Consider the following 22,156-nt stretch of genomic DNA (forward strand, 5'->3'; position numbering starts at 1 on the left):
GCCAGTAAAAGCTACTTATGAAAAAAATTACACTGAGCTATGCTGACAGAAAAGAGTACTTACAAAATCAGAATCTTGTAAGCCACTACAAAATCCTTACTGTTAACTGCATACAGCTATTATGAAGGGCCCACAATATAAATAGAAAAAAATATGTGTTCTATACATATACTAAGTTACTATAAGACAAAAACAGAAAATGAAAATTAAATCTTTGGTTGATGACAATTTCTACCCCAAAACCAATCATAAAGCATAAGTAAACTAGACTTAGCACTATAACCTGAATTAAATATTTCAAGCAAGCATTTGCAGATATAAAAAAAGAATTAAGGGAATTTCCTGGCAGTCCAGTGGTTAGGACTCCACACTTGCACTGCTGAGGGCCCAGGTTCAACCCCTGGTCTGGGAACTAAGATCCTGCAAGCTGTGTGGCGTGGCCAAAAAAAAAAAAGAATTAAGTGAGAAATTTAAACAGAGAAATGGATAAAAAAACAAGATATGAAACAAGAGGTGACTGAACTGAAGAAATTGAAGAAATGAACGTTAAATTATAAGGACCGTGGGGGGAGAATATATATGACTAAAACTTTAGTAAGGAGCATTGACGAAAGGCAGAAGAATTATCAAGAGAACAAAAATGAGATTAGAGAAAGGAGTACAAAGGATCAAAGAAGTAGGTGAAATAGAAGTTCGGCAAAGATTTCACATACAAATAGAGTTTCTCAAAAAGAAAAATAAAACAATAGAACATAATATTTAAAACTATAATCCAAGAAAATTTCCTGGAAATAAAAGACTTTCATTTCATAAAATGAAAGGATCCATTGTGTACCTGTGAACATTGACGCCAGAATAGTCAACCCTGAGACATATCTTAGACTTTAATAATAAGAAATCTTCAGGACCTACAGGTGAAATATTTTTTTAAAAATCACTTAAAAGGGCAAGAAAAGTAAGTTAGTATCAGAATTCTCAACAGCAATATACAGAGTGAGCCTAGAGGATAGCAGCATTTTCAAAAACGTAAGGGACACAAAAATAAGCCAAGCTGTCCTTAGAATATCACAGATAAGAAACACAGTTTTAACATACAAGAATTGAAGAAATGAACTTTCCTGGCGCAGTGGTTGAGAGTCCGCCTGCCGATGCAGGGGACACGGGTTCGTGCCCCGGTCTGGGAAGATCCCACATGCTGCGGAGCGGCTGCGCCCATGAGCCGTGGCCGCTGAGCCTGCGCGTCCGGAGCCTGTTCTCCGCAATGAAAAAAAGAATTGAAGAAATATGAGTTTCACAAGCAAGCCCTTCCTAGGAGGTATGCTAGAGAATGGCTTCACTCAATCAAGAGATGACTGGGGAGACTTTGGCAAAAGAACTTATGGTTACTAGTTATATATTTAACTGAAACAACGGTGGGGACAAATTTGGGAGAATTCTATGTAAATGCTATATATTTTAATAAAATAGAAATTATGCAAGTTTTTAAATGGGAGAAGAAGAGACTAAGATATAAATTAAGTGAGCTTAGTCACTATTGCGTAGGCAACAACTAGGAATCAAAATATACTATTTAAAACTGGTAAACAGTTAAAGAAGGTTAAATAAAGAGACCAGAGACATTACAAAAGATATTTGTGTAAAGGGCACCTCTAGAACAAAAGTATAAATTTTCTTCTATACCAAAAGAAATTAATTTTTAGGAGCTAATTATAATTTTAAAAAACTTATAGAATTGAGGCCCGGCATATCAGGCATATTAATAAATGTGAAAGACCTTAAAAGAAAAAATATTACAAATTGACTTACAAAGCAGGAAACAACTCTGTGCAGTTTGTAATACACACGTATAAAATAAATTATTTAGAAAGGCTAAAAATAAAGGAGTGAGCAGATTTTTAAGTTGAAATAAGAAAGCAAGAATTCTGATTCTGCCCCTAGACAAAGTAGAATAGAAACCAAAAAGTATGAAATGTGACTAAAAAAGGGTACTTTATAATACTAAAAGCCGTAATTCACAAAAATACAATAGAAGATATGGAACTTACAAAGATGATACATTATGAATATATATACTCCTGAGCAAGCAAACCCATAGAGACAGAAGATAGATTAGTGGTTGCCTGGGCCTGGGAGGTTAGGAGGAAATGGTGAGTGAACTAATAATAGAATTAATGAAAAAAATCATACTGTTATTTTCATAAATGCTGAAACAGCCTTTGACAAACTGTACTATCCATTTCAGATAAAAACACTAAAGAAAATAGGAATCGATGGATAGTACTAATATATTATAAATGTATACATATACATATGTGTGTTTATGTTTACTGCATACACACGTGCACACACACATATGCACGCATGCACACTTGATGGGGAAATAAGATGCATTCCCACTGAAAGCAAGCTTGCTCATTATCTCCACTGCAATTTAACATTCAGTTGGAAATATTGACCAATGAATTTAGATAAGAGAAAACAATCAGAGGCATAAGAATTGGAAAAGACATGAAACTATCTCTATTTGCAGATGGCATGCTAATATACTTGGAAAACTCTAGAAAATATCAATAAACTAGCTCAGACAACAAACAAATTCAGTAAGATAGGAGAATATAAAAATCATAATCTTCATTTAGCAACAATAACCAGTTGGAAGACTTGTTGGAAAACCCAATTTACAGTAGTAACAGAAAAAGATAATATACTTAGGAGTAAGCGTAACAAGAAATGTATAAACCAATAAGAGGAAAACTGAAACACTTCTGAAAGACACAAAAATGTAATTGATTTAAACAAACAGAAACACCCCTTATTTATTGGGTAGGTTGACTCAATATTACAAAGATTTTAATTCTCCCTAGGATAGTTTATAAATTTAATGCCATCCCGAAGAAATGCCAAGTTGTTTGTTTTTTTAACTAGAGAAGTTCATACTAATGTTAAGATGGAAAAACAAACATGTAAAAAATAGCTAGGAAAAATCTGAAAAAAAAAGCAACTGTGGGAGTTCAGTAGCCCTCCCAGACATTAATATACTCTACAGCCTCTATATAACAGTGTGATACTGGTACATGAGTAAACAGACAGACCAGTGGGAAAAAAATAGTCTAGAAATAGACCCAAGTGTATATGGACATTTAGGACATGATAAAAACATGGATTTGTTTTTTTTCTTTTCTTTTCTTTCTTTATTTATTTATTGAACACACACTCATTTTATAAATTCTTTTGGAATTGAATATTTTTTGCTGAAAAATGAAACCCAGTTTATCTAACCTAGAAGTGAAGTAAAAACATTTTTAAGCACTTAGGAGAGAGGTATATTTTAAAATTACCTTTCTTTAGTGTTCATGTATGTATCGTCTTGAGTATGAACTGCATTTATCTTTGCCAACTAAAATGTTCTTTTCCTTATTGTTTTCTGGTTTTAGCAAGGTAATGTATGTCTATAATTATATTAGTTTTGCTGTTTATTGGTTACTAGTTCATCTATTTTAAGTATGCCTGAATAAACCTGTAATGTTATTTAAATGAGTTAATGTTGAAGTTTCTGGATGACATAAAATGTCTTTTTATTTTTCTTTTGAAACGTATTACTCTAATTTGAATCAGTTTTAACATGGAGTTTGAGATGCTCATATATGCTTTACTTTTGCTAGAAGGAAAATTTTGTAAACAAAGTAGTTCTAAAGTGGTCACACAGGTACAATATCTAAATCTAACTGGCTTGAGAATAGTCATTTCTTATGCCTAACAGTTTTTCTTACAGCATCCTCAGTAGATAGATGAAAAAAGATTACTTGAACCAACATATTTTTTCATAAAGCCTACCTCTTTCTTCCTATGTCTTTTTTTTTTAAATCATCCCCACAGGACTCTTTTCCCATATCTTTTTCTGCTGTACTAGCTTTTTATACACTCCTCAGTTTTCTTATTTTAATTAATAGCTCTTCCTTATTGACTTATTTACTAAAATATCTATTATCTTTGAAAAGATACTCTGAGCTCTTTTTCATCTTCTTCATTTCTTCTTTACCTTGTACACATATTTGTTATTGTACATATTGTATGATATTTTATCTGTTCGTTTGCATGTTTATTTTCCCTTTAGATTATAAACTCACTGGGATAAGACCATGTCTTATTTCTGTATACTGATGTAATAATACTCAGTAACTTTATTTAATGGATTAATGATTAAAACTTTTAAGCACACTTAATGATTCTAATCCCACAGAACATATTGTGGACTATATTATGTGAACTCAGCAAAAACTAGGTGAAAAGACTAAAGATATAGTAATTTAATTTTGTCAATATTTGTCAGATATTCCTTAATATTTTTAAGCTTTCTGGTTAGGACAATATACTAGTTTGTAGAAGTTATATATAAACTTTCTACTTTTATTTTAGGAAAAACTGATCAGATATGCAACAGATAGTGAAACAGTGGAACCTGTTATTTCACAGTTGGTGACAGTGCTTTTGAAAGGTTGCCAAGATGCAAACTCTCAAGCTCGGTTGCTCTGTGGGGAATGCTTAGGGGAATTGGGAGCAATAGATCCAGGTCGGCTAGATTTCTCAACCACTGAAACCCAAGGAAAAGATTTTACATTTGTGGTAAGTTCTGGTAATTTGGAATGACCAGAAGAGTTCACTGGCCTAATGGGGTTTCTATATTGCATTTACAAGAAACTGTTCAGGTTATCCTTAGTGGCAGCTTGATCTAAACTAGACAATTTAGGTAATTTCTGAGTTTATTCCTTAATACTATTGCAGAGACCTTTAGCCAAAAACTATAAAGTTGGAGTCCAGTCTAGTGTGCTATGTTCTTTTAAATAAACTTTCTAGGGACTTCCCTGGTGGCACAGTGGTTAAGCATCTGCCTGCCAATGCAGGGGGCACAGGTTCGATCCCTGGTCCGGGAAGATCCCACATGCTGTGGAGCAACTAAGCCCGTGTGCCACAACTACTGAGGCTGCGTGCCACAACTGAAGCCCCCGCGCCTAGAGCCCATGATCCGCAACAAGAGAAGCCACCGCAATGAGAAGCCCACGCACCACAGCGAAGACCCAACGCAGCCAAAAATAAATAAAACAAAAAAAATAAATAAGCTTTCTAACCTAATCACGACAGATACTTAAAATCTAATTATTTAAATTTTACTATTTAAACACAATTGCTAAGTGTCTCCATGGGAAACTGATTCCCAGGGTGTTTTAATAGTGTGTATATAAAAATGTTTCCATAGTCGAATGAGTGTGGGAAATCTTGTAAAACAAAATTAAACAGAACTTTTAATATATTGGGGAATGTTATGAATCTCCTAGAGAAGAGTGTGTGAAATTTATTTTTTGGAGCTTCTCAGCTGACCAAGGTTCTACAGAATGCAAGTTAGGAAATTCTATATGTACAATTTTCTTTCTAAGAGGTAAAAAACAAAAAATGCAAATTGCTGGATTTATGTAAAAGTTGAATGAGTCTAACACTTTATAAATGGTCTGAAAAGCCTTAGATTTGGCTTCTTAGCTACAGATTATATTTTAGTCTTGGTACCAAACTTTGTTTAAACCTTACTGAGCTTTCCTTTTCTAAGTTAAATTGACTTAGGTGACTAAGTTAAATTCACCATGGAATGAGGTACAGTTTAAGAAAATGTATACAAATTAGCCTGTAATTTTTTCTTGTTCTTATTGAGACTGGAGTAGAAGATGCAAACTTTGCCTATGGATTATTGATGGAACTAACAAGAGCTTACCTCGCATATGCAGATAACAGCCGAGCTCAAGATTCAGCTGCTTATGCCATTCAGGTAAGAGTGCATATAGACATTACTGGCTTTATGTTATTAAATTCTAGTAAGAAAGTTGTAAATTCTATGCTTTAGAAACTCCTATTTTTTTTTGACTGTCATTTTTATTATCAAAGTAATACAAGTTCTAAACAAAAATTTCAAAGAGTACAGAAGTGTACCCTCCTAACAGATTATTATATGTACTTTGAAGTTTTTTCTATGTATATACAAATATATATATGTTTCCTTCACCAAACAAGCAGATCATAGTACTTGATTTTCTTCTGTGCTTAATAGTCTTATCTTGTGTAATTTTCCATGTCAGTACATATATCTCTAATTCATTCTTTTCAATGACTTAATATTCAGTATGAACGTGCCGTAATTTGTTTAAGAAATTTATTTAACACATTTAGGTTGTGTTCAGTGTTTTGTTTTTACAAAAAAATGATTTTGAAAACATGCATAATTTCTAAGTACTTGAGTGAATATATATCAATAATATAAATATCCAGAAATTAAAATGTCTCAGAGCAGATACAGAGTTTACGTTTGATAGATTTCATCAAAAAAGTTTCACCAGTTTATATTCCCTTGACAAACCTGCCCTTAATTAAAATTTTAAGTCTTTGCCAGTGACAAATAAAAAATGATGTTGTTTCATTTTAATTTACATTTAATTATGAGAGAGGTGTAACATCTTTTATATATTTGTTGCTTTTTTGTGAATTTTCTCTACATGATCTTTTCCCATTTTTTCCTTGGTATTGGTCTTTTTTTTAACTGATTTTTTTTTTTTTTTTTAAGATACTGGGGGTAGGAGTTTATTTATTTATTTATTATTTTTGCTGTGTTGGGTCTTCATTTCTGTGCGAGGGCTTTCTCTGGTTGTGGCAAGCGGGAGCCACTCTTCATCGCGGTGCGCAGGCCTCTCACTATCGTGGCCTCTCCTGTTGCGGAGCACAGGCTCCAGATGCGCAGGCTCAGTAGTTGTGGCTCACGAACCTAGTTGCTCCGTGGCATGTGGGATCTTCCCAGACCAGGGCTTGAACCCGTGTCCCCTGCATTAGCAGGCAGATTCTCAACCACTGTGCCATCAGGGAAGCCCTTAACTGATTTTTTAAGACCTATTTTGATGTAGTGGAAATTAACCCTATGTCTACCATACGTGTAATGAATATTTTTCCAGTTTGACTTTTTTTGCCCCTTTTCATGATTTTTTTTTAATTAAAAGATTTTTTATTTTGTTAGATATTCAGGTCTGAAATTCATGGTTAGAGGTATGATTTAAACATATTTGGAAGTTTTCATAGTTCATAGTAGAGATAGCATTTACATCTGTGATTCTGGATGGGATGATCAAGAGAGGGAGTATGTATAGATTAAAAGGTTCTAATAATTGAGACCTGGAAAATGAGAGCTCAGTGAGAAGAGGGAAAAAGTAAGAAAACTGAGAAGGAGCTACCAATAAGGTAGGAGAATATGGTGTTCTGGAAGACAAAGTGTTTCAGGAAGTATGGAGTGATCCAAATGCTGATCATAGGTTTGATAATTTCAGGGTTGAGAATTGACCATTGGCTGTATTAACATAAAGGTCATTGGTGACCTTGACAAGAGCAGTTTCAGTGTAGTTTAGAAAGCCTCATTAGAGTATTTTTAAGAACATGTGGGAAGAGAGAATTAGAGAAATTACAGAAACTCTTTTGAGAAGTGTTGCTATCAAGGAGGGCGAAAGAATGAGATAGTAGCTGGGGAGGAAAGGGCGTAAAGATGACAAAAAAACAACATGTTTATCTGTTGCTTGGGAACAGTTCAGTGGGAGGAGAACAGCGTTGTTGTATAAGAGAATTGGTATAATACTATTTTAAATAGGTAAAGAGATGTGGAATATAGTGTACCAGTGGAAAGAGTAGCCTTAATTAAAAACAAACACAATTTGGGACTTCCCTGGTGGTCCAGGGGTTAAGACTCCATACTCCCAATGCAGGGTGCCTGGGTTTGATCCCTGGCCAGGGAACTAGAGCCTGCATGCTGCAACTAAGACCTGGCGCAGCCAAAAAAAAAAATTTAAAAAGAAAAAAAACAAACAAGGGACTTTCCTCATGGTGCAGTGTTTAAGAATCCACCTGCCAGTGCAGGGGACACAGGTTTGAGCCCTGGTCCGGGAAGATCCCACATGCCACAGAGCAACTAAGCCCATGCGCCACAGCTACTGAGCCTGTGCTCTAGAGCCCACGAGCCACAACTACTGAGCCCATGCGCCACAACTACTGAAGCCCACGTGCCTAGAACCCATGCTCTGCAAAAAGAGAAGCCTCCGCAATGAGAAGCCCGCGCACCTTTGGTAGTGTATATATGTCCATGCCACTCTCTCACTTCGTCCCAGCTTACCCTTCCCCCTCCAGCCGCATAGCACAGGGAGATCAGCTTGGTGCCTTGTGACCACCTAGAGGGGTGAGATAGGGAGGGTGGGAGGGAGATGCAAGAGAGGGGAGATGTGGGGATATATGCATATGTATAGCTGATGTTATAAAGCAGAAACTAACACACCATTGTAAAGCAATTATACTCCAATAAAGATGTTAAAAAAAAAGAAGCTTGCGCACTGCAGTGAAGAGTAGCCCCAGCTCGCCACAACTAGAGACAGCCCACGCACAGCAACGAAGACCCAACGCGGCCATATATTAACTAATTAATTAATTAATTAAAAAATAAAACATACAATTGTGACTCATTAAATTAGAGTAAATTAAAAAGGAAAAAACAACTCATCTGTAGTAACAAAAGAGAAAGCAGAGCATATAAGCACTGATACTGATATTGCCAGGCTGGGGAGATATTAGCATGGAAGTTGTGGAGATCTCTTGTGATTGCTTGTTTTCTCAGTGAAATATGAAGCAAGATCTACAACTGTAAGTATATGTGTTTTTTGTTTTTTCTTCCAATTTTATTGAGATATAATTGACATACAGAGCTGTCTAAGTTTAAGACGTGTAGCATAATGATTTGACTTACATTGTGAAATGATTATCACAATAAGTTTAGTGAACATCGATTATCTCATATAGATACAAAATTAAATTTTAAAAAAGATATTCTTCCTTGTGATTAGAACTCTTGGGATTTATTCTCTTAACAACTTTCATATATAACATATAGCAGTGTTAATTAATATTTATCATGTTGTACAATACATCCCTAGTATTTATTTATAACTGGAAGTTTGTACCTTTTGACTGCCTTTATCTAATTCCCCTCCCCTAACACTAAAAGTATAAATGGTCCCAAGACCAAAAAGTTAGCCGATTGCTGATTTACTAAGTCTGTTATTGGAGGTTGATTATGAGGACTTCTGTAGCCAGAGTGACTTTGCAAGCATCAGAAAAAGCTGGCTTCAAACAAAATTTTAATAACATTTTAAAGTTAAATGAAAATGTTTTGAATATTTCTGTATTTGAACTTTCATAAACTTCCTTACTTTTATTAAAAAATGCTAAATATAAGTATAAAGTACATATTCTATTAGACAGTATTTATACTTTGTAATTATTAGGAATACATCTATTGCATGTGGTCCTTTTCAGTGAAATTAGAAAGAAAGAATAGTAGATGATGGGAGATATAATACCCTAACATATTTGTCTTGTTTTAAAGATTGATATTGGAGACAAAGATTTTTCTTTTTCTTTATAAAATCCCACTTGTTTTATTTTCAGGAACGTAAAATATAACCATTTCATTGATGGACTTGAATAGTAAATTGGTCTTTAACATTTGCATCTTATTTTCAGAATTTTAAGCTCAGTACTTTATATATAGAATTTGAGATATCTTGAATTTTTGAACTATTTTGGATTTGTAGTTACATTCATTAAAATTCAGAAAAGGTTAAGTTCTAAAAATTCTACAAATATAGAAAATTCCAATTTTTTCCTCCAAATAGCTTAGTCATTTGTTTCAATACATGTTATGTACAACACAGAAATTGCATGTTCAAATATTACCACAGCTTTGTGACCTTGAGTAAGTCACCTAAATGGTTTTAAGCATTGAGACAACTCCAAAATTTTATCATTTTATGTATTTTTCTATGTATTTTTATGGCTGTAATGTGAAGAATGTTGACGGATGTAAAGGTTTATCTGTTTCATTGATGATTTACAACTGTAAAATATGTATTTGTAGGAGTTGCTTTCTATTTATGACTGTAGAGAGATGCAGACCGATGGCCCAGGTCACCAATTGTGGAGGAGATTTCCCGAGCATGTTCGGGAAATACTGGAACCTCATCTAAATACTAGGTCTGTAGACTCATTAAAACTATTTTCATAAAATTGTTTTTAATTTTATAAACTAAATGTTATCCTTGATATAACTTTTTAGCATTAAAAGTATTTTTAGTATGTTCTAATATGTGTTTTGCACTAAGATTTATGCTTATAATATTGTCAAAATGAGAAGTATAGTCTGCTCATTGTTTAAATTCTGTAACTTTATTTAGTATTTAGACAAATTCATTGAAGCTGAAAGGATTGATTTTTTTTTTTAATTCAACTGTCAGTAGTACTTTGAAAAATCTACTTTAAATTGAATGTGAGTTGAAATTTTTGATGGGTCTAATTAACACAGAAATTTAAGAATTTAAAGCTAGTCCCAAAGCCTTTAGTAATCCCGGTTAGAGATTAGAGATTTTTAGCCCTACCAATTTCTCCTCATGAAAATATTTTCTCCTTCTACTTTTAAAAAAAGTATTTTCTACCTTTTTTCCTCCCCATTTTAATAACTTTGTTAGGACTGATTGAAGGCCATAAATAATTTTTAGTTAGAAACTTTAATTTTAGGTAGTCTAAGTCACAAGCTTATTGGATATGTGACCTTGCATAAATGTAGTCTTTGAGCCTTAGTAGACATGTAGTAAAATCCTTTATAAAAGCCCTTAAGTATGCATACTTATTTGCTAGATACCCTTTAATATTTAGAAACCTTTTAAACATCATTTTATTTCTTAGGAAGAGCATTGTTTAAAGATGTAAAATAAATGTTTGTGTTTTCTTTTTTGAGGATTCCATACTTCTCCATTTATCTATATTTTATAGCACATATAGATGCTTAAGAGTTTCTGTGATCTCGTGGAAAGTTTATGGTTTTTAGAGTCATGTAGACCGAAATTTGAATCTTTTTTTTTTTTTTTTTTTTTTTTTTTGCTGTACACGGGCCTGTCACTGTTGTGGCCTCTCCCATTGCGGAGCACAGGCTCCGGACGTTCAGGCTCAGCGGCCATGGCTCACAGGCACAGCCGCTCCGCGTCATGTGGGATCTTCCCAGACCAGGGCACGAACCCGTGTCCCCTGCATTGACAGGCAGACTCTCAACCACTGCGCCACCAGGGAAGCCCCGAAATTTGAATCTTGACTCTGCATTTGCTCACTCTAAAAATCTTGGGCAATTTACTTAATATTTCCAAGTCTCAGTTTTTTTCATCTTGAAAATGTGGATAGCTTTACTTACGTTATATGACTGTTAGGAATAGAGAAGATAATGTTAAAAAGTACCTAGCAGAGTGCCTGACATTTGACTTAGACTCAATAATAAATGCTTATTCAATGTCAGCTTGTTGAATTTTGCTTTTTTTTGGAAGGGGTAGTGTGGCTATTCCCTACTTCATGTGAAGTAGAAGCCACCATTTCTGCCCACTTGTTATTCAATTTAGTATTTCTTAAGAAGCCAACATTTTCTGCCAACTTCTTATTCTTTCATAAGAAGAATATTTAAGTGGTCATTTATAAGAGTGATCTTAGCAAAGCAATGAGAATTCTTATGATCCTTCTACTTTTATATCTGGGAGTTTGAAGGAACCTCTCAGATGGTCCCTCAATGGTAGAAGTTCAATTTATCTAGCTGGAATCTGCTCATTGAAATCACCACCTCATAAATGTAAGAAGTCAATAGAGAGCAATATTAATGGAATTGACTCACTTTTGTATGAAACACCAAGATACCAGGTTAGCCTGTAGGGCAGTTTTATAGCTTGGACTGCTTGATATTTTCTCCACAGGGCCTAGGAGAAATAAAAGACTTCCTAAAACCATATCCTTGTTTTTGCTGCTTTAAAGTTACACTTCTATACTCTAATTTATTTTTTTTTCACTTGGGCTGTTTATACGCAGTCACTAAACCTAGGTCAAAGGGATGGCTATGTTTGGGAGATTTGATTTTTAGAACTAGATAGATCAACTACAGTTCAAAATTGCCACAGAAATAATTTTAGGAGAAAATATCAGGATGTGTCTTGACAGAACCTGACTTGTACCCCAATATCAGTAGTTTTCTAACTAAGTTTACCATAAAACTTGGTAAAATCATCTAGAGAATTCATGAAGATTCAAAATAGTGATGGTTAACTGAGAGATTATTGGGTTTTTCAGTTTTTAGCAATTTGTGATACAGTGAAATATATAATGTTTGCCGAGAACCTTGAGTATAGGGCATTAATTATATTTGTCATTTCCTAACCTTGCATTGGTGATTAAAAAGGAACCCACTCACCTCAAAAAATTGCTGTACACATGGGTAAGATGAGACCTGTTTGAACATGTTTAAGTGTTAACACTGAGGAGCAAATAGAAAGGATCATGTTGAAGTTATGGAAGAGAGAAGTGGTAATTGATATAATAGGGACCCCGAGGGGCATCCAAAATGGTAGCCATATATCTAATGGGAGATTAGATTAGAGGAAGTGAAATCTCTTTCTCTGTAATAGGGGAAGATAAAATAATGGATGGAACTCAGCAAATTTTACAGATTTAGTTGTGGGATTGTGTTAATGGTTTCTTCTTTTTTTTTTTTTTCATGAAGTAAGAAGTATAGGAGATGAGATTATTGGCTGAAAGTGGCAGTGGAGTTGGTATAGGTGATGTAAGGAGAGCGGTGATGATTTGAAATAGCCACTGTGGAAAGAGAAGAGAGAGCTGATAAGGAAAACTTAAAAGGATTTCTGGGCAGCGTAGAGGTCCGTTGAGGTTGAAGACTAAGATATGTAGTAGTACTAATCTCATAAGCAATTTAATGATTTTTCCTCTATCAATGCAGTGGCCTAGGTATCATTTCAGTGAAGGCAGGCATTTAGACTGATCCAAGGTTGGGAGCTTGGTGGATGGGTACAGCTGGTAAAGAAAATGTGGGAGTGGAGTGCATACAGGATATTACCAAGAGAGTACTTGAAGTGAAGCACTGTGGAGACCAAGCTGGCTAGGGAGAGAGGTAATGAAAGGAGGGTATTATAGATCAGGAGAGTTTAGCAGAGTCAAGGGACAAAAGGTTTCAGTGAGAGAACAGATGTGTCAGAGTAACTGAGCAAAAGAACTGGAACTTTGGGAAACTGGCCATAAAGTGAGGTCTAAATAGTACATTTTGGAAGTGAAGAACTTTCTCTGTATTGGGAAGGGAGTCCCGATAAAGAAGTAGAGGGGAAAGTCATTGAGAAGTTTTCATTTTGACTAGATGGTCCAGCCAGACATTGAAGTCACTCAGGATGATAAAACTTGGTGAAGAAAGAAAATGCAGAGCAATTTACTAAATTTATCAGTGAGTTTGGTAATCAATGGGTTTGGTAGATGCCCATAATGAGGAGTAGAGAATAGTATATATACCTGGGTGGCTTGAACCTCAAAGGAACAGATCTTTCTCGTACAATGATGGGGTTGGAAGGATCTGAAAGGAGCATTGAGGAAGGGAGGAAGCAGACTTAAATCCTTTGAAGTACTTGGGGTGTGCATGAATGACCTACTGCCCTGCCATTAAGAAGGCTTTAGGGAAAGTAATGTCTTTAGCCAGATTTCAATAAAGGCAAGGCAGTAGTGAGGTAGTCAGTGAAAGAGTTGATGTAGTTTCTTATGCTTTCTTTACTGAAGTTCTAAACAGATGGATATATATATATATATTATATTATAAAATATATATATATTTTTTTAATAAACAATTTTTAAAATTACAGATATAAGAGTTCGCAGAAGTCAACAGATTGGTCTGGAGTAAAGAAGCCAATTTACTTAAGTAAATTAGGTAATAACTTTGCAGAATGGTCAGCATCTTGGGCAGGTTATCTTATAACAAAGGTAAGAACTCTGTTCAGAATTTTTAACTGAACAGAAATTGTAAAGGAAACGAGAACATCTATCTGAATGCATAGTACACACAGTAGGAATTGTAATATTTGTGCTGATATAGAAGTTTTCATAGGAAATGTTTACTACTAGAGAGTAACAATTTCTCTGTTGTTACTAGTAACAGTTTCTGAGTAAGAAGGTAGTTGTTTTATCAAGCAAATTGCTATGTTCTTCATGTGTTTGTAAAATGTCTATTATGTCTGTTCATTTAAGGTTGTAAAATAATACTGTTTAAAAGGATATAAATGCTTTATCAGACTTTTTTACATAATAAAACGATTTCTTAGGTAATAAAAAGATAATATTATCCCTTAGTGGCTACTTCTAAAAGAGGATACATTATCTGAACTTCCTCCAAAATAAAAGTAGAGGTTTTTTAAAAATGAAATTTCATGGAAAAATAGAGGTATATTTCTGACGTTTTCCTAATATGAAATTTTTACATACCTGACAAACAAAAAGGTACCCTGTGTTCACCCAAAATGTTTAAGGTGTATTTAAATTTCACAACTTTTGTTTTTAATTCATATTTCTGTTAGTGTTTTAAAATATTACTATAATTTGTACCTGGTAATTTCAAGAAAGTGTCTCTCGTTTTTTAATGAACATACTGAAAATATGTGAAATATTAAATTAATACTCTTTAATTATTTTCAGCTATGGAATATTTTATTTAGTTGTAATTTAGTTTGTTTTTTTTTTTAAGTGAAGGATTTGTATTTGAAGAAGAAAAAGCCTTTAAATTTTTATAAGAGAACAGTAATGTTGGTAAATTGAAGGTTAGATTATACCAATAAAATTTGACTCTAACACCAAGTAATTTAATTGTTTTATTTCTTTCATTTTGTTTCCTATAGTTAATCACTGTTTATTACTTAATAAAAATGTGATCTTGTACTTAATGTGCTGGCCCAGAGAATACCTTCTGGTTACTTTCCTCATCTATGTGCTCAAGGAATAAATATACTAAATTTAAAGTTAGCTAAGTAAAATATTCTGTATTTAGGGAAGTTAATCTGTAACAAAACGTGATTCATTTTAAAATGAACTGTAAGGGGAAAAGACCATTTTTGCTGAGATAGTCGGCAGCCCAGGTAGCTACATTGCCTGTAGGGGTGTCAGCAGTTCAGGCACTTGACCAAAGGGATGGTGATCTGAAATTCTCCCTGCTTTGAGTGCATTTCTCCATAGAATACCCACTCTGCAATGTTAAATTAGCTCACATGTTATTTTTTGGCATTAATCAAAAGAATAAAATGAATAAAACTACTTACTCTCTCTAAACCATTGGAGTTTATAGGTGCGGCATGATCTTGCCAGTAAAATCTTCACCTGCTGTAGCATTATGATGAAGCATGATTTCAAGGTGACCATCTATCTTCTTCCACATATTCTAGTGTATGTTTTGTTGGGTTGTAATCAAGAAGATCAGCAGGAGGTAAGAAATATCATTTTATTTGGTTTCTGTTTGTCCAAACATTTATGCAGTATGATTAGTATTAAAAAGGCTACATATTAGTAGGAAATGTAGATCAAGGTATGCTATAATATGTAAGTACATATGAAAATGCTTACAAAATCCTTTTTTTATACTTTTATTTATCAAAGAGTTATATAATGCTTAGTTCATATCCTTTACCTATTTGTGGTTGTGTATGTGTGTGTCCTTTTTAAATAATTGGTAGTTCGATATGTATTCTGGATACCAGTTTGTGCCAGTCATATCTCACAGAAATTTTTTCCAGTTAGTGGTTTTCTTTTTAACCTTTGTTTATACCTTTTGCCATGCAGAAATCTTAAATATAAATGCCAAATTTATAAATCTTTTATAGCTTTTTAATTTAAACCTTTTATGTGATGCCTTCTCTTATCCAATGTCATGAACATATTTTCCTACATCTTTTTGATCCTTTTGTTTTAACATGCCCTTCAATTACTCTGAAATTGATTTTTACAGATACTGTGAGATATTGTTTAAAATTTTATTTTCTACTAGTTAACAAGTAGTTTCGTGATCATTTATTGAATAATCTAGAAGAATTTTTAAATATTTTTATATTTACTCTTGTGACTCTTTTACAGTATATTTTCTTTTCAGGGAAACATTTTATTGGCTTAATTATAGACGAGAAAAATGATTTATTATTAATGTATGATGGATTTTTTTCTTTTGAAAATTATTGCCTTAAAGTGGTTAGTCTTATATGTCAGGTAATTGTAAAATGATATTATGCAGACATATTATTCACCATAAAATGATTCTTCTTAGGTTTATGCAGAAATTATGGCAGTTCTAAAGCATGACGATCAGCATACCATAAGTACCCAAGACAGTGCATCTGATCTGTGTCAGCTCAGTACACAGACTGTGTTCTCCATGCTTGACCATCTCACACAGTGGGCAAGGCACAAATTTCAGGCACTGAATGCTGAAAAATTTCCACAAGGCAAATCAATCAGAAATAAGGTGGACTCCATGAGTAAGTCATAACTTCTGTATACTTCCTTCTCTTAATTATTAACAAGTTAGCTCCTTTCTGTATCAGTTCTGTAATTTAAGCATTAGCTTTTAAAAGACCTATGTTTTCTTGCATGCCTTTTCTTCCCCTTTAAGATGGCCTTTTTACTGAGAAAGAGCAGTGAATTTATAGTTAGAAAACCTCTCTTTAAATTCTTACTGTCACTTCCTTAAGCAAAACACATACCCAATTTTTCTTTGCATAAAATAGGGTTGATTTTATCTCCCTTAGAAGATTGAGGATTAATTGGGATGGTGATGATATAAATTAAGTGCGTATATATATGAATAGTGAAGTGTTCTTTATACTTTTTCACTTATAAGATACTCTTTGCAGTCTTTTTCACATTTAAGTTTTAAATTTCAAAGAGTTTACTTTCATTCACTTCATGGCCTATTTTTTTTTCTTTTTTAAATTCACCTCATTCTTTTTATTCTTCTTTCCCTTTCTCTGGTAGTGTTTGGTATCCAGCAGGCTCTCCAAATATGCTTAATATATGTTACTATACTATACTCTGCTACACCTACTATCGTGCTATTTCTTTCCCTGTGATATTACAACTCCCACAAAGGTGTCTAAAAGAAGAATCTCATTAGAGTTTAAAATGACACTTGCCCCTATGATACAAGCACTTGGTGAGAAGAATTATATTCATCAGACATTAATAGATACTCTTAATGTCTTTGAACTTTTGTGTTTTTCATTCTTGCAGCAAGTGGGTAAAGCATATGATACTTCTGCTTCTTGTATACTTTAGCCATTTAGTGGGATCACATGATTTTCCCCCAAAGCTTCGAGGCTAATTGGAAAAACTGACTAAGACCCTTAAAGAGGCCTTCACTTACACCAAGTTCTGTTTGTGAGCATTTCCCTCTTGTTCCTATATCTGTGGAAGCACATACATTCCTGTTGTTAAGCACAACAGTTTGTTATTTTTCTAAGATTTTTTGGACTTGCAAATAATTATGTTTAGGGGAATGTTTTTCTCTGCAGTGAGACTAATTATTGATATATTTTACATTATTTCAACAATTGAATGTTTGTTTCTGTTTCTGCATGTGAAAATGATAACAAAAAAATAAAACGCGAACTCCGTTATTACCATTTCTTACTAACATAGTAATGAAAATTCTAGCTTTTAAGAGTAACATTTGTAATGTTTCAAAAGTACAATACTTTAACATTTCTCATAATTTGAAATGATTTACAAATTTTGATGGAAGTAAAGAATTTATTTTAAATATAATTTCTTTTAAATTTACTATCTTGATTATGAAATTTATTTGTTTCCTGTTTTCTACATGCTGTTATGAGTCGTTATTGAAATTTATAAGTTTTAAATAAGAATTCTTAAACTGGATAGTCCAGAAGCTTCTCAGTTAGATCTTTTCTTAGACTCTTTAAAAAAATTACCATTTTAAAGTATTTGTGATTTTACTTGAAAGGTACTTTTACTTTTTATTTCCATTGTATTAGTTAATATTGTATATATAGCAACACAGGAAAAAAATTGTTAACAAATAATTTTAAAATTAAAAAGAAGGCTATTTCTATAATTCTGCTTTTTTCCTACTAATAGCTATACTTTATCAGTGTTTTTATAGTTATTAATAATAAATAACTCATCTCTGTATCTTTTGTATCATCTTTATATCTCCTCAACATTTAATATAAATTTACATTTAATTGTCACAACAGAATTGTAAGTAAGGCAAGACAGATACTAATATTTCCCTTTTATAAATGAGGAAACAGAAGCTCAAATAAGTTAAATGACTGTTCAAGGCAAGATAAGTCATAATGGTGCTGTTGGAGCAGGAATCTTCTGAGCAATCTTCTTGTTGGTAGTTACATTCTAAGTAAGATACCCTAATACATTTAGATTAATTTATTTCATGAAATAAATTAAAAATAAATAAATTGAAATTTAAACGGATACTTTTAAAATTTCATCTTCTCAGTCTTTAATTACTCAATTATCTTTTTATAATCTAGTACCTACTGTGGATTATGAAGACTATCAGAGTGTAACTCGTTTTCTAGACCTCATACCTCAGGATACTCTGGCAGTAGCGTCCTTTCGCTCCAAAGCATACACACGAGCTGTAATGCACTTTGAATCATTTATTACAGAAAAGAAGCAAAATATTCAAGAGCATCTTGGATTTTTACAGGTTTGATATTAGTATAGTGAACTTAATAATGACATTTAATATTGCCAGTCTTTTATGTTTAGATTGTTCATTTTATTGGTTTAGACAATAATACTATGACTGTGTAGGGAAGAAAAGAAAGTAAGGGCCAGTGGGCCTAATACAATGGATTAAATAAGAGGTCAAGATTGTTGGGCTTATTTTCAGGTCAAAAAGCAGAGTGTGGTGAGAGAACTGGAAAATGAGTAGCTTGTAGTCTTTGGATGATTAGTCCTATCCTGTCTTTTTCTCCCTTGTCTAGCTCTGAGTCTCTTGTTCATTGTTAAAGTCATTCCTTTACAAGGATGTTCAGCTCCCTCATCTTTCTCCCTCTGTGTTGTATTCACTTTGTAAGACTCCAGTGCTGGATAAACTCACCCATCTGCTTTCCCAGTGTCTGCATGTAAGCAGCTGAACATCACTGGAGAAAAATCACACAATGGATTTTTAACTGGTTTTCCTTTCAACTCATAATCTCAAACATCAGTGGGACTCTTTAACACTGCCTTCAGTCACTCTATGTTTCTCTAGTAAAGACTACTTTCGCACTCTTCAAGATGACTATTTCTTACCTTCTCTTCATTTCTCTGCTTCCACCTCACTTACTCTGTTGAGATGATCTTGCTTCATTGTTCATTAGGAAAGTAGAAGCCAGATGTCTACCAAATCTGAAAATACGTTGGCTTCTGTACCATATTCTCTTTCTTCCCTTCTCTTGTTCCTAAGGAAGGATCCTTTCCTGCCAAAATTCAGTTCTTCTACTTTTGTTCTTGATTTCAATCCTTCAGATATTCCTGCTTTCTCCAATATCATTAATTTTTCTTTCTCAACCAGAGTACATAGAGCATATAGACATGCTCTGGTGTCGCCTGTAAAAAATCTTAACTTTTTATAATTCCCTTGATCTTACAGTATCTTCTTCAGATACTTCCCATCTTTCTGTTTCCTTTCACAGTCAGTTTTTAAAAGAATTGCCCATCTTCTCTGTATTCCTTCTTTACTTCCCATTTACTCTTTGCCCGTTCCAACAAGAGTTCTTTCTCCATTGCACTGACACTACTCTTGCTAAGAAAATTGGTGGCCTCCATGTTACCAAATCCAATAAATGCTTCCCAGTCCTCATTTTCTTAATCTCATGGCATCATTTGACCACTTCTTTATTAAGGTATTTTCTTTTCTCTCACAACTTCTGGGATACCACATTCTCCAGGTTTCTTCAAACTACTCTGGCTTCTCCTCTCAGTTTCATTTGTTAGTTCTTCCTTGTCTATAAATATACAGGTACTCTGATGTCCTTCCCCAGTCCTCTTTTCTTCTCTCCCTCTATTCATTTCCTAAATCATTTCATCCTTTCCCCTGCCATCTTTGTGCTAATTGCTCCCAAATTTTTATCTTCATCCTGAATATCTCCTTTGAACCCAGATTTAGTCTCTTGTGTTTCTTGAAAGCATCTCAATATGAATATATTAAAATGCTGTTTAAAATGTTTTTAAGTTTTAAAATGCAATAAAATACTTATAAACTATACTCAACAGAATTTATTATATATTGGATTTTTAAAAGAGTTCAGGACTTTGAGGTTCTTTACAGCTCTCATTATCAATAACAGTTATTAGTATAGATTTGTATTTAAGCGGAATATGAGTATATTTAAGTGGAACAGAATGCCTGGAAATAAGTTTGCAGTTTCACTGTGAATCTATCTTGAAACAAATACATATTGTTGCTTTGAGAAAAAAATTCTTATATATTTTTTTACATAAACTGGTGGCTTTATAGTTTTATTTCCAGTTGTGTTTTTTTCCTCCCTTGATTGTTTTTTAATGATTGAACAAAGAAATTGTATGCTGCTATGCATGAACCAGATGGAGTGGCTGGAGTAAGTGCAATTCGAAAGGCAGAACCATCTCTAAAAGAACAGATCCTTGAACATGAAAGCATCGGCTTACTAAGGGATGCCACTGCTTGTTATGACAGGGCTATTCAGTTAGAACCAGACCAGGTAAGAGATAAATGAAAGGCCTTGTAACAAAAAGAACTCTGAACTAGGAACTTTGGAAACCTTAATTTCAATACTGTCTCTACCAGGGTCACAGTGTGTCTGGAAAATATTTAACCGTCTCTGAACTTGAGTTTCCTGATTGATAAAATTAGAGACATGCTAGAGGATCTCAGAGATCCCTTCCAATACCAAATTTCTGTGACCTTACAAATCTCCCAAATAAATGAGATTTACTGTGAAGTATACTTACATTAAACTCTATGTTGCATTACTCTAAAATTGATATAATTTTAGATTGCTATTAAAAGTATAAGACTTGCATCAATTTTTAATAATAATAGTGATTCTCTACAGCCTAAGAAACTTTTTCAGATTACACATGCCCCCTATCACCATCTGGGAATCTCTGAAATGGTCCCTTAGAATCACTGGGCTACAGTTGCTAACTGGGGGACGTTGCATATCTCATGTATGTTGGAACAGGAAAGGGGTTTAGAATCATTGATTTATAATCTTGACTTAGATCCTCTCTAATCTCGGGGTATTCCTTTTTGTCATAATTGACATGTTCATTTTCTCAGAAGTTCAGTGTGTAGGGCCTTTATTTTTCACAGGCTTGTTTTCAATTTTAAAGAATATTTCACAATCCTATTTAACTTTTCAGTTACTGAAGCCCAAAATCGATATTAATAATATTGTGACGTTTGAGTTTTAATTTTTAGGTGAGAAATAATATGACAAATAATCTTTAAACAAAGTATTAAGGAGTACTTGTTACTTTTATATTTGATCTGAACCAAAAATCAGACCGTATCTGGAAAAGATAATGAATGCAATCTGAGATTTTTTTATAGGTTATCTCCATTAAAAAAAAAAAAAATTCAGTTGTGTTTAGGACATCAGTAGAGGGCTCTGCCATATAGCCAAGCAAGTCAGTTGTTAAACTAAGAAAGGTAGGCTCAGTGAGGTAAATAGCATTTTTTAATGAATATCAGTTAAACACTTTTTGGTTCCTAAGATGTATTTGAAGTAACCGTTGCTATTTTAAATACTTTTAAATTTCCAGATCATTCACTATCATGGCGTAGTGAAGTCCATGTTAGGTCTTGGTCAGCTGTCTACTGTAATCACTCAGGTGAATGGAGTGCATGCTAACAGGTAATGTTTTTTAAAAGAATGATTTTCTTTTGTTGTTAGTTTGGAATGGGAAATTTTTAATTAATTAATTGGGTTGAAGTAATGTTTACTAAAGTAATGAAATCTTTTTTGTTTTCATGGTATTGGAGATAAACACCAAAAAATAATTTTTCCTGCTGTCTCTTAAGTCAATCTAGCACTTAACAGCTTATCGTCTATGCAAAGAGTCATCCTTGAATTAAATTTGCTTTATAACAGGAACCTGCAAGACTTCACCTACTATTGGTGAAGCTCATATTAGTATTTCCAGAAGATTATCTAACCTCTGCCTACATTATCAGCAC

The 22,156-nt window shown here is 33.5% G+C and overlaps 1 protein-coding gene across 3 annotated transcripts in view; it reads left to right on the forward strand.

Moving 5' to 3' along the window:
• ATR (ATR checkpoint kinase) overlaps positions 1-22,156 on the forward strand; it is a 103,365-nt gene that overhangs the window by 40,632 nt on the left and 40,577 nt on the right. For all 3 annotated transcript variants that reach the window (XM_022582664.3, XM_022582665.2, XM_089911045.1), the window contains 9 exons: positions 4,417-4,623; positions 5,702-5,815; positions 9,983-10,098; positions 13,791-13,911; positions 15,263-15,400; positions 16,232-16,442; positions 18,477-18,655; positions 20,511-20,675; positions 21,742-21,833. In XM_022582664.3, the coding sequence (XP_022438372.1) occupies positions 4,417-4,623; positions 5,702-5,815; positions 9,983-10,098; positions 13,791-13,911; positions 15,263-15,400; positions 16,232-16,442; positions 18,477-18,655; positions 20,511-20,675; positions 21,742-21,833 (1,343 nt within the window). The remainder of the gene's footprint in view (positions 1-4,416; positions 4,624-5,701; positions 5,816-9,982; positions 10,099-13,790; positions 13,912-15,262; positions 15,401-16,231; positions 16,443-18,476; positions 18,656-20,510; positions 20,676-21,741; positions 21,834-22,156) is intronic.

This window comes from Delphinapterus leucas, chromosome 4 (genome assembly GCF_059928025.1).
Source record: "Delphinapterus leucas isolate spDelLeu-1000000601 "Yukka" chromosome 4, BTC_Dleu_Yukka2, whole genome shotgun sequence".
NCBI lineage: Eukaryota > Metazoa > Chordata > Mammalia > Artiodactyla > Monodontidae > Delphinapterus > Delphinapterus leucas.